Raw genomic sequence first — 16,379 nt, 5'->3', positions numbered from 1 at the left:
GCATGACCTATTTTCTTATTAAAAAAAATATCAAGTGCCAAATTTTATGTGGAAGATTTTGAGCCATAACAAGGGTTTTTCGAATAGTGTACATTTTGGATCATCACATATATATTTTAGGTTACAGTGATAACATTTTTGTTACAATGCCTTTTCTTGTCATAAGTAACCTTTTCTAGATTATTGAAAGCCTTGGCTCAACTTCAGGTCAAATGGTAAACCTTAACAAATCAAGTATCCATTTTAGTGCTCATCTACCACCAAGATTCTACGAGCTATTATCGATAAGACTTATAGCTTGTTAGGATGCCACTAAGATATTACTTTCTCGTCTTCAAGAAGCAAAAAATACGAAAGTTAGTTTGTGAACATAATTTCAGAATGACTTCTAAAAGCAATAAAATTATATTTTTGTGAAGTAAAATGTTTTTGCTTCTAGTTTCTGGGTTTGATTTATGCTTCCAATATCCAAACAACCTCTTAAGCCAACTATTTTCCAAACAAGGGAATATCCTATTCCAAAGAAAAACAAAACTCTTTTTAAGATTGAAAGCTAGTTAAGAGGAATGTTGACTTTGTTAAGGATAATAACTTAAGAGTGGGTAAATAGAGCCAAGTTAAAATGTGGTTGGATATCTAGGTAATGGGACTCAATCATACACCATAGCCAACAGTTACTGCTAATAGGCATGAAACTATTCTTGGGTGGATGAGCTTATATACGCTCACATAAAGGAGTGGAAGGTGCAGCTTATTCAAAATATGTTTGATCCAACTACTACAAGTATCGTAACTAAAATGAGAATTCTCATTAATTCTGAAGATAAACTATTTGGAGGCTTAGAAGACATGGAGGCTTTACTCTTATATTAATTTATAACAAACGGCATGAACTCAAGTAAGGTAATACTCAAGTTCCAACTACTATATAAGGTACAAATGTGAAACTGAAGAAATTCTGGGAAGCAAGCACTTGGCTTCTGGAAGTGTCTTTTAAGTATTCTTCCAACCAAGGACAAATTAGTTGTGATTTTGTGGTTATATCAATTGATTATGCCCTTTACGCAATCAATTAAGTGAGAATACTTTTCATGTACTCTTTACTTATAATTTTTCTAGGGCAGTTTGGATGGAGGTACCTGGAGGAAACATAATTCTAGATAGCCAGATTGTTTCCATAGCTACCATGTTTGAAGAACGGTAGCTCGTGATAAACCAGATCAAAGCTCAACTTCTAAAAGAACCATTAATTTCTTCATTTACATTGGACTCTACCGGAGAAAAAAAACGCTTTGTGTAGCTTAAGCAGCATAGATAACAACATAGAGAAAACACCATCCAAAAAACCACCTTCACATCCATTTCTTACTTTGAATTGTGATGCTTTTTATCTTTCTAATAATGTCTTTACTAGTATAGATCTAACACCGAGGGGTCTTATAGGTGTTTGGAGGGGTAGCCGTGTCAAAGGTCTATAAGGTATTCGAAGCTCATAGCAATCAGAGTGTCTTGGGTTCCTAGAGGCAGTCAAATAATGCAGAGATTTGCAGATTACACATGTTGTCATGGAGATAGATCTTAAGAACATAATACAATTCATCGACAATTCTGCCTCAATTATAAACTGGGAAATGAAGTTTTTCAAATTGATGCTTTGAATATTTTGGAAAATGTCTTTTGTTAGAAATACAAATCGAACTATAGTCACTATTCCAACTTACAAATATTAAGTTAAATTATAGATTTTTTGGTTAGCATAGTTTACATTAACCAGACATCATTTGAATTGGTCAAGCGGACCATCATTTTTGGTTCACATAGAGTTTGGTCTACTCTTCAGTATCATTCTAACTTGCCATTTCTAAGACCACGAACTGTAGTCAGTCATTTCTTGTCTATAATTTGGATTTATAGTCAAGCTAAGAGATAGGAAAAAAATCCAGTTTCATGATCTCTGTATTTGGAAGTAACATCTCAGTTTCCCTCAAGTTATTTTTCAATCCAAGATATCAATCCTTCGATGGACAAATAAAAAAACACAAAAATTACAGGCAACTGAAAATGAAAACCTAGGTTCAATAAAAAACTGGACAATGTTTTGCAAATGAGTTTTCATACAATAAGGAAACTCAGTTCCCGTAATCCAAGCCTTGGCTAATGGGTGTTGCACATCTCAGGCACCCACTAGACAAATCTTCGCTATAATTTAGAGGAATTTCTTGTCACAATGATTGCTCTTAGCGATAATATGGCCAAAGCCAAGAAAAACATCCCTTCATAGTGCTTGCTCCAATAATAAATCCAATTAACTTGGATCTATTCTAAATGTGGAAACACAATGATATTCTGTGAAAGGGAGGTGGAATCTACATATCACGTGTTTTTTCGATCATGAATTTGCAAAAGAAATCTGGAACTTACCACCAATGGCATTACATGGAGTATCTTGTAATCTCACTCCCAATAACTCTTTCTTAAAACACTACAACGAATGGAGAAAAGGGAATGAAACATGCATATCCATGGCTCTAGCTTTTACCAAATGCTGTCACATATGGAAGGAAAGATGCTTAAGGGTTTCTGATAATAAAAACACTACTTCAGAACAAGTTGCACACCATATAGCTAGGAATTTTCAATATTGGTATCCAATAACACACAATTGTTTATCTGATATCATTCAACCCAAAACACAAAATATTATATAATGTTTTCAAACTCAATTTTGATGTTTCCTGGATTTCTGAATTAACTAATGCTGGTTTTGGATCTCCTTTACGGAACCACACAGGAACCTTCAAAGGAGCGTGCAGTGGAGTTTGCAAGACTACATCAACAGAAGTCGTAGCTGCTCTGGAAGCTGTGATCTAGGCTAAAAGGAACAATATCATGAATCTGATCATAGAAGGAGACTGCTTATCAGTTATCAAATATTCACGAGGCACAAATGACTCAATCATGAGGCTATATAAACCTATCTTGGACGAAGCTCTTCTCTGACAAACACCATGGTCTCTTTTTCGGGCTTTCAATTTGCAGACCGAAGTGCAAATGGATCACCAAACTGATTAGCCAAAGAACGAATAAAAAAAAATCAAATGCCTTAGTTTACTAGGATGGTTCTCCTCCTTTATTTTTAATTCCTATAATAACTTTCGATTCTGTCAACTCTCTTAAGGTACCCAAACAAAACAATGTTGTAAAACCAGGAGAAGCCAATCTCTTGGATTCAGTCGTCACGAGAACCACCTCTCCGTTGTACATCTCATCTGAGACTGAATCACTGAATTAATTGATTCTTTTTCTGTTATGTAGTCTTATTTTCAACAACAAAAAAAAAATTACGTCTGAAATAAATGAAAATACAAAGACTAGTAGAAATCGACCCCCCACTTCCATCTCATTACGGGCAAAAATACACATTTACGGTTGCCATTGTATTAGACAATGAAACCCATGAGGCATCATTTTCCTAGGAGGAAATTGACCCATGAGAAACCAGCCGTGACAAAATTATTGGTGCAGGCAAGCAGCCGGATACGAGAGGTGCTTTCTCAGGATCTGCACATTTGATGCTGACATTTCAAATTTTTGAGTCACGTGCGTGGATCTATTGATGCCGTGTGCTTATATTTGATAAACAAACGACCGAATTTTAAAAGAGAGAAAAAACCAAAAACAAACGAGAAGAAAAAGCCAAATTACTTTACTGTACTTGGTTTTGTCAGCCTTTAGTTTACGGCTGAGTTTACGATGGACCTTGCCTGAGAAAGTGAGAAGAGCTGCTTGCATGTACAGAATGATCGACACGCGACACTGCACTCACTTCACTTTCGGGGTTTTGTGTGGGTCTAAGGTCTGGCGCACACTCGATGGACTGCGAAATTTGCATAATCAACTAAGCTACTCGAGTATCGACTTCCTAGTTCAGAAAATGTGGCATAATGAGTCAAGTGTCTGACTCAAGTCATCTGAGCCATTCGCTACTTAATTGTCTACAACAACAAGTTCGTAAATACTGTCGACACAAATTAAAAACATCCTGGACTTTTGAACTTATTTTTTTTGGTAGACATTGTTAATTAGTTCACATTAAGACTCCAGCTGCAAGCCTGCAATATTCACAACCAAGCGTGTAATCAAGTACCTAACGTTCATGATCAAACCTTATTATATAGTACTCCTCCAACTGAAACCTCATAACTAAATCCCTACCAAACCCCACGGACACGTCCAATAATCTTTGATTTGTATGTAGCATTCACTTTAGAAGTTGATTGATTCCACTCGTCAAACTTTACACATTGCACGATTTGAACAATCCACTGAGGAGACAACAATATGATAACGTAGAATTACCTACGATGATTTCATTTAGCCAAATGATGACTTAAGAAGCCACCCACTAGCTTTATCGCTTTTTTGATGCGCTAATCATATTCGCAAGCCATATTAAGATTCTTAATTGCCATCTTTAACAAAATACTTGTGGTCATGGGAGAAGACTATTTGTAAAATCAAGGTTTATCCATATAACTATTCGGATTACTTCTTAGCTATGGCGAGGGAATGGAGATTGAATATACATATATATATATATATTTGAACCATTTGTAGATGGCTCAAGTATAGTGCGTCTCGTTTAAAGGGTCTTTCGAGATAGCTTTTTAGGAGTTATTTTTTTTTGACTTAATTTAGTCTTGATTTCAGCCCATCTTTTTAACAATCTAGTGAGCTCCATTTCAGATTCTGATATGATCTCACAAATCTTGTCTTTCTCTCGGGATTCGGAAGAATCTACTAAGGAGTTATCCTTTGAGGCAAATCCAAGATTTTTGGTGTAATCAGAACCCTTGGAAGACATATCAATATGCGTTATCTTGTGAGATATTTCTTAGGTCCTCAGAACACATATTGCTACAAACATAGACTTATGAAGTCTTTAATGTGTTTGCCTGCTCTGATACCAATTGAAAATACGAGGGTCTAACAACCACACCAAATAATTCGTTTGGCACTCTGAGAGGACTTACTCCAATATACTTTTTAGAGAATCAACTAGACATACAGACTCAATCTAGAAAAAAGTATATACAAGAGTTTATATCTGTATCTCTCAATTCAATCTGCAATCAGCAAATAGAAATTTGTGAGCCCGATTAAATATAAGAGAAGTAACTTGAAAGGGACCAAAGACCAATGTTCAAGGATCAATCAATTTCAATCAACAACCCAAGGTTGGATTTCCTAATTGATCGATAGAACGCACAACCTGTGATTTTTCAATTATATAACAAAATATAATGCGGAAAAGAAATAACACATACACCAGAATTTTGTTAACGAGGAAAATCACAAATCCAGAAAAACCCCGGGACCTAGTCCAGTTTGAACACCACACTGCATTAAGCCACTACAGACACTAGCCTACTACCAATGAACTTCGGATTGGACTGCTGTTGAACCCTAATCAATCTCACACTGATTCAAGGTACAGTTGCATTCCTTACGTCTCCGATCCCAGCAGGATACTACTCACTTGATTCCCTTAGTTGATCTTACCCACAACCAAGAGTTGCTACGAACCAAAGTCGAAGACTTGATAAACAAATCTGTCACTCACATAAAAGTCTATAGATTGAATAAATCTGCCTCCCACAAAAATACTCAAGAGTTTTTGTTTCGTCTTTTGATAAATCAGGTGAACAAGAACCAATTGATAAGCCGTACTTATATTCCGAAGAACAACCTAGTATTATCAATCACCTCACAATAATCTAATTCGTATGATGGCGAAACTAGATATTGTGGAATCACAAACGATGAGATGAAGGTGTTTGTGATTACTTTTTATCTTGCCTATCGGAGATTAAATCTCGAGCAAATCTTAGAGAATATAGTACTCAAACGATAGAATCGGGCAAGATCAGAACACGCAACTTCAAAGAAAATAGTTGGATCTGGCTTCACAATCCCAATGAAGTCGTTAACCTACAGGGTCTCGATAGAAACCTAAGGTTAAAGGAGAATCGACTCTAGTTGATGCAACTAGTAACACACAGGAGGTGTGGGGATTAGGTTTCCCATTTGCTAGAGTTCTCCTTTATATAGTTTTCAAATCAGGGTTTGCAATCCAAGTTACCTTGGTAACAAATCATTCAATATTCACCGTTAGATGAAAAACCTGATTCAACCAAGCTAATATCTTTCAACCGTTAGATCGAACTTAGCTTGTTACACACAAATGAAATGTACCCTCATTTAGCCATATGATTACTCTCGTATCAACCTTATTCATCTTAACCATAACTAGTTCAAATGACTAAAATGAAACTAGTTAAAGAGACGTTCAATTGCTATATTCTCATAGAAGTATACAAGAACACAATTAAAGCAAAATAGGTTTGATTCACTTGAATCAGTTCATGAAAATTATAGCCACGGTTTGCAAAGATTGCATTCCTTATTTTATAAATGTTTAAGTTCATGTACAACCGATTTTAGAAGGTAACCAACTCAAGTATGCAAACGGGTACGCATACTTAAGTATCCGGACCGAGTTTGGTTACGTCAGTACGCATACGGGTGCGCATACTTCAGGTTCCCGGTTTTGGACTTACACATAAATGTGAGAACACACTATGTTTATATCCAAACATGGTAACATGATTCTAAGCTCTTTATTTCAATCATTAAAACTTTCTTAGAGGATGACAATAACCGTTTTCACACACTATTAGCATCAAAGCAACTTTCAAGATATTAAAATAATCATTATCGAAACATTCCAAGCCTACATCAAATGATTGTATCACACAAACCATGTAAGATGTTACTCGGCAATTTTCTCATGATATAAGATGAACTTGGTCGAAGCGAAAGCTTATCAACACATATTTCGAGAAATATATAAGCGAGATATACTCAACTCGAACTCTCAAATGTGTATAGAGAAAACTACATCTTAACACGACTTATTTCTCAATATAGGAGATAGTAGAAATAGACTTTCCAAGTGATAGATGAGTTCAAGTCTCCATATACCTTTTGTCGAAGAAGTTCCACAAGCTCCCCTCAGTAGTTCTTCTTCTTCAAATGATGAACTCCGTGAAATCTAAGCTCAACTACACTATCTATGTCCTAGTCCGAGACATCTATAAATAGGCTATAAATCAAGACTTATAGTTTTGATTACTAATATTGACAAACATGCTTGAGATAACAACGCATGCGAGTTCGACCGAGCAATACTCTAACAGTCTGTACCAATCTTTGGCTTAAGCCGGGAGACATGAAACACCGGATGTATCCTGGATGTAAAAGGAAGTTGAAGTTTGTAAGCCACCTTGCTAAGTCTTGCAATGATTTGGTATGGACCAAAAAATTTAGCTGATAATTTTAAGCTCCTTTTCAACTGAACTGAGGTTTTCCTGTATGGTTGAAGCCTTAAGTAGACCCAATCACCCACCTTGAATTCTTTTTCTGATCTTTTGTTGTCAGCCTGTTGTTTCATCCTGTGTTGTGCCTCTTCAAGAGCGGACTTGAGTATAATTCCGCCAATATGCGTACAAGTACACATACTTATCTTGTCTCCTTCACCAATTTGGTATACACACATATGCATACACTTGGTTCCCGGTTTGTGGATTTATACACCAATGTGCGAACACACTATATATGCTTATATCCAAACATGGTTACGCTCTCAACTCTTTATTTCAATCATTGAAACATTCTTCTATAATGACAATAGCCGTTTTCACATACTATTAGCATCAAAGTAATTTTCAAGTTATTGAAATAATCATAACGAAACATTCCAAGTCTACACCAAATGATTGTATCACACAAACCATGTATGATGTTACTCGACAATTTTCACATGGTCATATCCTGTCTTTCGTCAAGAATATAAGATGAACTTGGTCGAAGCGAAAGCTTGCCAACACATATTTCGAGAAATATGTAAGCGAGATAAACTCAGCTCGAAATCTCAAATGTGTATAATAGAAAACTATATCGTAATACGACTTATGTCTCAACATAGGAGATAGAGTAGAAATAGACTTTCCAAATGATCGATGAGTTTCAGTCTCCACATACCTTTTGTCGATGAAGTTCCACAAGCTCCCCTTAGTAGTTCTTCGTCTTCAAATAATGAACGCTGTGAAGTCTAATGCTCAACTACACAATCTATGTCATAGTCCAAGACATCTATAAATATGCTAGAAATCAAGACTTATAGTTTTGATCACTAACATTGACAGACATGCTTGAGATAGCAACGCATGCGAGTTCGACCGAGCAGTGCTCTAACACCTTGATCTTTGGGAATGTAGATAATCCAAAGTAGAATTCACACAATCTTGCTGTGAAAAAAGATTGATATGAAGTCCTGCACTGTTTTGTTCTCCATGCGAGATATAAATACTAAAATATTTTCCTTCAAATCCAAACAGGAATCTTGAGATTCTCATAAAAACGCCTTCTTGATTACTTTGGATTTGAGCGAAGTAAACATCTTCCCCACTCTTTTTATCCATTTGTTGACATTCGATCCATCCCTAGCAGCCAATCCAAGGTGTTTTTTAGCTATGAAATTACAACCGGATAAAATGCAAGCCAAGCATGGTAGCCTTTTCTCCCCCATTCATTAATCCTCACAGTTTTAATTGTTCAAAATATTCAATCTCTAATGAGAAAGTTTTCTTCTCTAGTTGCACAATATTTTCTTTAGGATTAGCAACATCTTCACAGTCGATGTCCTCATCCGTGTTGTGACTTATCTGAGATCTATTTTGATCCTCCAAAGAATCCTCCAAACTTTTCTCTTTCCCCCATCTTTATTGTTCAATCTTCTTTTCATCTAATTCAACCTCTGTTTTGTTCTTCAGTAATCATTTACAAAGGAAAATGAAAGAATCAGTATAACTCAGTTACATCGATTTACATAACAGTTAAATGATTCGATTGAATTTTGAGTGAATTCAAAAGTGAAAAAAGAAAAAAACAAAAAATTTATCTGGAAATACAATTTTAGAGTGATTTTTAGAAACAAAAATGTTAACGTCTTGTGGAAATTTTTCATCTGACTTCTAGATTTGGTTTCTACTTTTAGTATACAAACGTCATTTTAGCTTCAGTGTCATCTGATCACATTGTGTGTAACGTAGATGTAACAATTGGGTTGAATAATCAAAATTATTGAAGTACTTGCTCCATAAATCTTTAAATTCTGTTAGACAAAAATCTGATATTTTCAAACAATTTCTCGAGTACAACAAATTACTTAATGCCTCTAAAAAATAATGAAGCGCTAAACTAAAGGATTGTATACCAATGACACCAAAAACAAAGAAAAATCTGGAAAAAAAAAATGAAAATGAAAAAAAAAAAGAAAAAGAAGAAGAAAAGAGTTCATAGTGATTGGTGGAGAATTAAACACGGACACTTATTGAGTATTTGTACCAATTGTAGATACCTCAGCATAAATCCATCAATCCATTGTTTCCGATGGGGATCATGTTTATTCGATGTAGTCATGCAGCCGTCATACGGACCCCGCAGGATTGATGACAAAATTTTCAAAAATTTGACTCACGTGTCCTGGTCTGTTGATGCCGTTCGCTTATTTGATTAACAAATGACCACATTTCTTTATGAAAGTGACAAATGACCAATTTTACAGTCACTCAAATGCATCATACATACTGATATAGGGGTGCCCCGTAAGAGATATTTAGCGACTCAAAATCACAGCATTTTAGTGTTTCTTTTATCCGTTCGAGCTCTTTTTTCCTATTTATTCACCAGAGAGGTACATTGCCATCACCACTACCAAATTGTCCTGCTGTCAACAAGAATAATAACAACTCCAGCTGCAGCCTGCTGCATGCAGCATAATACCTATTCATGCACAACCAAGCGTGTACCTAACAATTCTCAAAACTAATAAAACAATTAGACAACCTTATTAAATTGTAACCGAAACCTCATAACTACCAAAACCCCACGGACACGTCCAATAATCTTTGATTTGTTGCATTCAACTTTATAATGACTCAAGTTGATTGATTGATTCCACTCGTCAAACTTTGATACACTGCACGATTTGAACAATCCACTCACTAGACAACTAAAGATAACGTAGAATTACCTACCATGATTTCGTTTACACAAATGATGACTTAAGAAGCCACCCACTAGGTTTATCCCTTTTTTGATGCGCTAATCATATTCCTAAACAATTCCTGGTTACTATCATAAAGAAAAATACATGTGGTCATCATAGAAGACTGTTTGTAAATTTGAGGTCTACACGTTTATTTGATTATACAGATCATCACAAGATATGCATTTGCAGCTGGTTCCAAAATTAAACCAAGTACCATAAAAAAAAAGAAAAATAATAACGATCTTCTAAACCTGTTTCTGGCTAACAACAGAATATTTATTAGCAGTTACTAAATCAAGTCATCAAAACATTCAAAATTTGAAAAAGGAAACTTAATTATCATTAAACAGAAGAAAAAAATAAGACAAACAAAAAACTGTTTAATTAGCAGTACGTGTCAGTATATGACCAGTGGATAGTGCAAGCACAGCAAAAGAAAAGCGGTCCAGTCAAAGATGGACTCTATAACCAAAGACAAGCGGATAAGCCCGATGTATGGTATACCAGTCAAACCATATTACCTAAGTGTTAGTCAAATCCTGTCCCAATAATAATCATTAATTTATTAGTAGATGGAAATAATAAAGATGTGGGGCCCACTTTGTCGATTTCTTCCTCCATCCAGGTGATCTAAATCTCTCTGAAGTCTGAATATTTATATTTATTTGTACCGGTTTTCCAGGTTGCAGAAGAGAGTTAAAATAAAATGAAAAACAAAAAAACTCATGTAGGTCCAATGACCCAAGCGTGCGATAGTAAAACTCTCAGTATTTTGACTACTGCCTATGAAAATGGCAGCTAAATTTACTCGATTCCATGTGCCTATGTTCTTTTGGAATATGCCTGTCCATTGTGTCAATTCCTTTCTGATATTTCAAAGCCGCGAGATTTTGATATTTAGTGGCGCGTGGCTTGGAATTTTTTGATATCTCGTGACTTCCGTTTTGCTTCTGGTATCCAAACGTGTTATTATCTGATTCACGGATTTCAGAACATGTGACCAATCTCTAAAAAGTATTACTTTTTCTTTGTTATTTTTGATTTATGATTTATAGGATGAGTATCAAACTAGTGATAGTTTGTAAATGCATCCTCGAAAGATTTGAAACATTTAGATACACTCTATTTTCATACTTTTAGAATTAGGAATATTGAAAGTTAGTAGCTTGTCCACAAAGTAGAAGTCACAAACAAAATATTATCACTTATAAAAAAATGAACCTTTTTATCTGTAGAAATCATTCTGAAATTATATGTCTAAACTAACTTATGAATTTTATGTTTTCAAAAGACAACTTCTTAAATGACATCCATAAATTTGAAAATTGCTTCTAATAGCAAAGAACAAAATTTTTGTGAAGCAAACTTCCTTTTTTATTCAAATAGTGTGACAAATTTGTGCTTCTCCCTTTAGCAAATAGTATCCAAATGCCTGCCTTCTTGCACTTTAGCATAGCCTTGGTCCATACCCACTGATACGGTGGCAAATGCGTTATCTAGAAAGCATTTTGCTGCTCAGATGCACAGTAATCTTATGAGCATGGTATGGGTTGTTGAGGGCTTTCGATATAAATAAAGTGTGTTGTTCACCTAAAAATAAAAAAAATACTCCCAAGTAAACAGATGATATGACCGCACGGTGCTCAATTCGAGGTAAAGATACCTGCTAGCCTATAACCTGTTATCTCCCGGTAATTACAATATTAATTAAGAACTTAAACAAAAAAAAAACTGATATTTTTCTCATCGGGTGGTGGGGTTTTCTCAGCAGCAAACAACTACTACTCCCCCTGCCCCCAAGCAGCAGAGGAAGAGCCTTGCAGTTGCTAATTTTGCTTTTTTTTTTCTCTGCTCTCTCACTCTCTCAATTTCTTTCTTTCATTTGGGTTCTTCTGATTTCTCTTTCAATCATCCATCTATTTTCAGGGTTCAGCCTTTGTCTCTTGAGTTGTAATTGTTCTCAAACTTTTTGTGTGTGGGGTGTGAGAGAGAGAGAGAGAAAAATAAAACAAAACTACTGTAGATCTTTGAGTGGCTTATTTTTTTCTTCCTTTTGCTGAATCTAGGTTGATGATTTCTCACTTTACACAAACTTATTAGAGGAAATGAAGAAGAAGATACAAGGAAGGTAAAGTTTTGGTTCTTGTAAAGAAGAAGAAGATAGTCTTGATTGTATGATGATGATTATGGTAGTAATGAGTCTTTTGACTGAATAAGAAGAAAAAAGAGATATCGAGTATGATAAAGCATAAAGAAACCAAAAATTGTCCCCATTAACACACTGTCTCTATCTATTTCCTGCTTGTAATTGTCAATGACAGAAAAACTCTGAGAGGATTTTTTTCTTCATTTCATTTCATATCTCCTCCTTTTCACACATCTCATGTGCTTTAACCTCCTCCTTCATTATTTTTCTTTTCATCATCTTTATTAAAATTATTATTACTACTACTACTACTACCTTGGGGGGTATTCATTAGTTTGTTTTTCTTTTTTCTTTTCTATCTGTAAGAGAAAAAATGCCAATGTTTCAGCCAATGTTTGATGTGAGTGGAGGTGGACATGTGTTAGATCTGGAAACAGCAGTAAAAGATGGGGTTTTGGGTGGTGGTGGTGGAGGTGGTATCATATGTGGGGTTGCTGCTGTTGCTGTTGCTGAGAAATTGGATCTGAAGAAAATGATCAATGAGCTTGATTTATCATCTGATGTACCATCTGTATTCATATGTCCAATCTCATTAGAACCTATGCAAGACCCAGTTACTCTATGTACAGGTCAAACATATGAGAGATCCAACATTCTCAAATGGTTTTCATTAGGTCATTTTACATGCCCGACCACTATGCAGGAGCTATGGGATGATTCTGTAACACCTAACAGGACCCTTTATCATTTGATCTACAGTTGGTTTTCACAGAGGTATTTGTTGATGAAGAAGAGATCAGAAGATGTTCAAGGAAGAGCTTCTGAGCTATTGGAGACATTAAAGAAGGTTAAAGGTCAGGCTAGAGTTCAGGCTTTGAAAGAGCTTCAACAGGTAGTTTCTGCCCATGCTTCTGTTAAGAAAACTGTGGTTGAAGAAGGTGGGATTGCTTTGATTTCATCTTTATTGGGTCCTTTTACTTCACATGCTGTTGGGTCTGAAGCAATTGGTATTCTTGTTCATTTGAATCTTGATTCTGATTCTAAGACTAAATTAATGGAACCGGCTAAGATTTCATTGATGGTGGATATGTTGAATGAGGGATCCATTGAGACTAAAATCAATTGCACTAGATTGATTGAAATGTTGATGGAGCAGAAGGATTTTAGGTCAGAGATTGTCTCAAGTATGAGTCTTTTGGTTGGGTTATTGAGATTAGTCAAGAATAAGAGGTATCCTAATGGAATTTCATCTGGGCTTAGTCTGTTGAAGATGATATGTTCACATAAACAAGTTACAAACATGGTTGTCACCATTGGAGCTGTGCCGCAATTGGTAGAGCTTTTGCCTGATTTGAATCCGGATTGTTTGGAATCTGCTTTGTTCATTTTGGATGTTCTCTCTAATCTTCCTGAAGGAAGATCAGCTTTAAAGGATTGCCCACATACAATCCCAAATGTTGTGAGGCTATTAATGAGGATTTCCGAGAGCTGTACACAGTATGCATTATCAATTTTGTGGGCGGTTTGCAAGTTAGCTCCGGAAGAATGTGCATCAACGGCCGTAGAAGCCGGTCTTGCAGCAAAACTTCTACTTGTTATTCAGAGTGGGTGCAATCCAGTTTTGAAGCAGAGATCGGCGGAGCTGTTGAAGTTGTGCAGTTTGAATTACACAGCCACCATTTTCATATCCAAATGCAAGCTTACAAGAACAATCCAATGACGAAGAAATGTGGCTAGTTGCCAGTGTACATTTTCACCAGACACCCAATTCAGCTGCTTGGGTTAAAGATTCAAGGGCTTGTGCTGAATTGGTGAAGAGAAGCTGCAGCAGCACCGCGAAACCATAAAATGGAAGCAAGCTTCTTGTCAATCAAATCAATGGGAGGGTTAATACTCGATAGGTAACTAAAGTTCACTCTCTCTCCCTGTGTAATACAAAAATCCTGTAATTTTCTTGATTGAGTTCAATACATGAAGAAAACACCATAAAGTGATAAATCACACAATTTGGTCATTAGTATTGGAGAAGTTCTTGTAATAAGAAGCCCCTGTAAGGTTCTGTATCATATACTTAGGGCCAGTTTTGTTCTTGAAAAGCTATCTTTGGATCTGCAATACAGCATTGAGAAATTTCCATTTCATTTTTATGGAATGGATTCTTACAATAGGGTTTGCAAGACAGTTAGATTTGGGATGGGAAACATATTGAATCTGTAATCTGTAATGGTGTAGGCTAGATTACCGGTTTATGAAATGTTTTCCTAGTTTTGTTTGTAGTTTCTTTTGGTTGAGGTGATTTCATACTACTCACCGTTGTAGAGACTGTAAAAGAGAGTCCATCATTCGGCTCACAGAAATATTCGCAAGTGTGTACAATTAGAGAGTCTATTGATTCATTTTCTCTTCAATTTTGTTCTTACTTTACTTTGCTCAGACACAAATTTCACTTTTACACTTTTTTACAAGTTCTATTGGCATCTGTTCCTCTCACACACTGTCTTCTTTTCTTCTTTCATTGTGCTCATGAATGAAACATCAAATCCTTTATCTCTTTTCACATCTGGTCTCTTCTATTAACTTTCGCTAGCATTATTCATTTGTGGGTCTTTACTCTCAGTTCATACATGATCATAATATGAGACTTGACTGGAGAGAAAGTTTGCCATAATTCACTGGACATTGAGTGAGTTGAGTTAGAAGTACACTCTTCCAGTTGATTCTATATTTGGAATTGCAACCAGCTCCAAAGTGTGTGTTCAGAGCTGAGGACAGTATTACATGTTATGTCAATCAATCCTTTAATGCTGAAAGAAAGCAAAAGAGAGTGGGTTGTTGATTAGAGTTTTCACTGATTTCAATAAGTCATTGAAGAGATAGATCTCTGAGCAAGTGAAAATGCAGTAGTACTTCCACTTCCAGATGATTGTAGGGCATCCCAATTCAATTAGTGCCCATTTACTGAAAAAGAGCTTGTGTGGTTCAAAGGTATGGGGTTTTATCATGGAAGTTCTGAATTTGTGCGTGGGTTTTTTCTCATAGACATAGTGGTGTGCTCTGAGTTGAAAACTCAAATGACAGTCCTCTCTAGAGACTTCTCAGTCTTTCTCCCATACTTTTCTTTTTGGAGTCTAAGATACTCTCTGAGTTTGGTCTTCATGGTGGAACAGACCACTTTAATATTTTGGATGCTGTCTTTGTACTCTGATTGATTTGTCTCTTCATCAATTTCTTTAACTTATTTAACACTCCTTTGATCGAGAAACATTTACCATGAAAAGCAGGAAATACATTCAGTATTATCATGTGGCCGCGGCTTCCCCAGACCCCCAAATGATATGATTAAGTAGGAATTTTTGGATATAAAAAACTCTGAATAATTCAGTAAACAGAATTTATTTTCGTAATCACTGAATCTTAGGATTACCACGTTATCCAGTGGTATCCAAGGGTAGAAAAACCTTGCAGTGAAAATGTGGATGAACGGAAAAAAAATCGTTTAAAGAGCCTGCTGCTACCAAGGTTATTGGCTTTGTGGCTTAGTAACTCTATTACTTGATCAAAACAGTGATTACATGGTTATATGAATAACAAAAATATCGAAATAATGGCTACTGATTATATTATCAGTTGTAAAATTGGGTCTAGAGCTAATCTATACCATGAGTTATCATAGGAGACCTTAATATCACTATGCCCATGAAAGATCAACTTTCACAACTCCTACTACTATTGAGTTCCCAATTATTCAACAAGTTACTGATAATGCTGATTTATCTGGTCTAGGATGTATTGATACCCAATATACTTGGAATAATAGGCAAAGTGAAGATAATCTTATTTGTGGTAGAAAGCCTAGAATTGATAGGCTTTGGGTAATGGCCTCTGGCTACAACACGATGGGCTTGCAAAAGTAGTCCATATTGACAACATAGGTAGGGTAGTGACCACTTACCCATTATCCTAGAAACCCTCTTTCATGTCTTCTCACGGTAGTAAGTTATATAGATATTTCAAATGTTGGAGGAAGGACACATCTGTTAGAGATGTAATTAAAAATGC

At 35.7% G+C, this 16,379-nt stretch overlaps 1 protein-coding gene across 1 annotated transcript; it reads left to right on the top strand.

Moving 5' to 3' along the window:
- Positions 1 to 11,934: 11,934 nt before the first annotated feature.
- LOC113288511 (U-box domain-containing protein 30-like) lies at positions 11,935 to 14,728 on the top strand. The gene has a single exon (XM_026537577.1). It carries the CDS (start codon positions 12,694 to 12,696, stop codon positions 14,038 to 14,040), a length of 1,347 nt encoding a protein of 448 aa, XP_026393362.1. The 5' UTR covers positions 11,935 to 12,693; the 3' UTR covers positions 14,041 to 14,728.
- Positions 14,729 to 16,379: the final 1,651 nt, after the last annotated feature.

This window comes from Papaver somniferum, chromosome 6, assembly GCF_003573695.1.
Source record: "Papaver somniferum cultivar HN1 chromosome 6, ASM357369v1, whole genome shotgun sequence".
Taxonomy (NCBI): Eukaryota; Viridiplantae; Streptophyta; class Magnoliopsida; order Ranunculales; family Papaveraceae; genus Papaver; species Papaver somniferum.
Note: the sequence above shows the minus strand (reverse complement) of the source record. Positions and strands in the feature narration are given on the sequence as shown.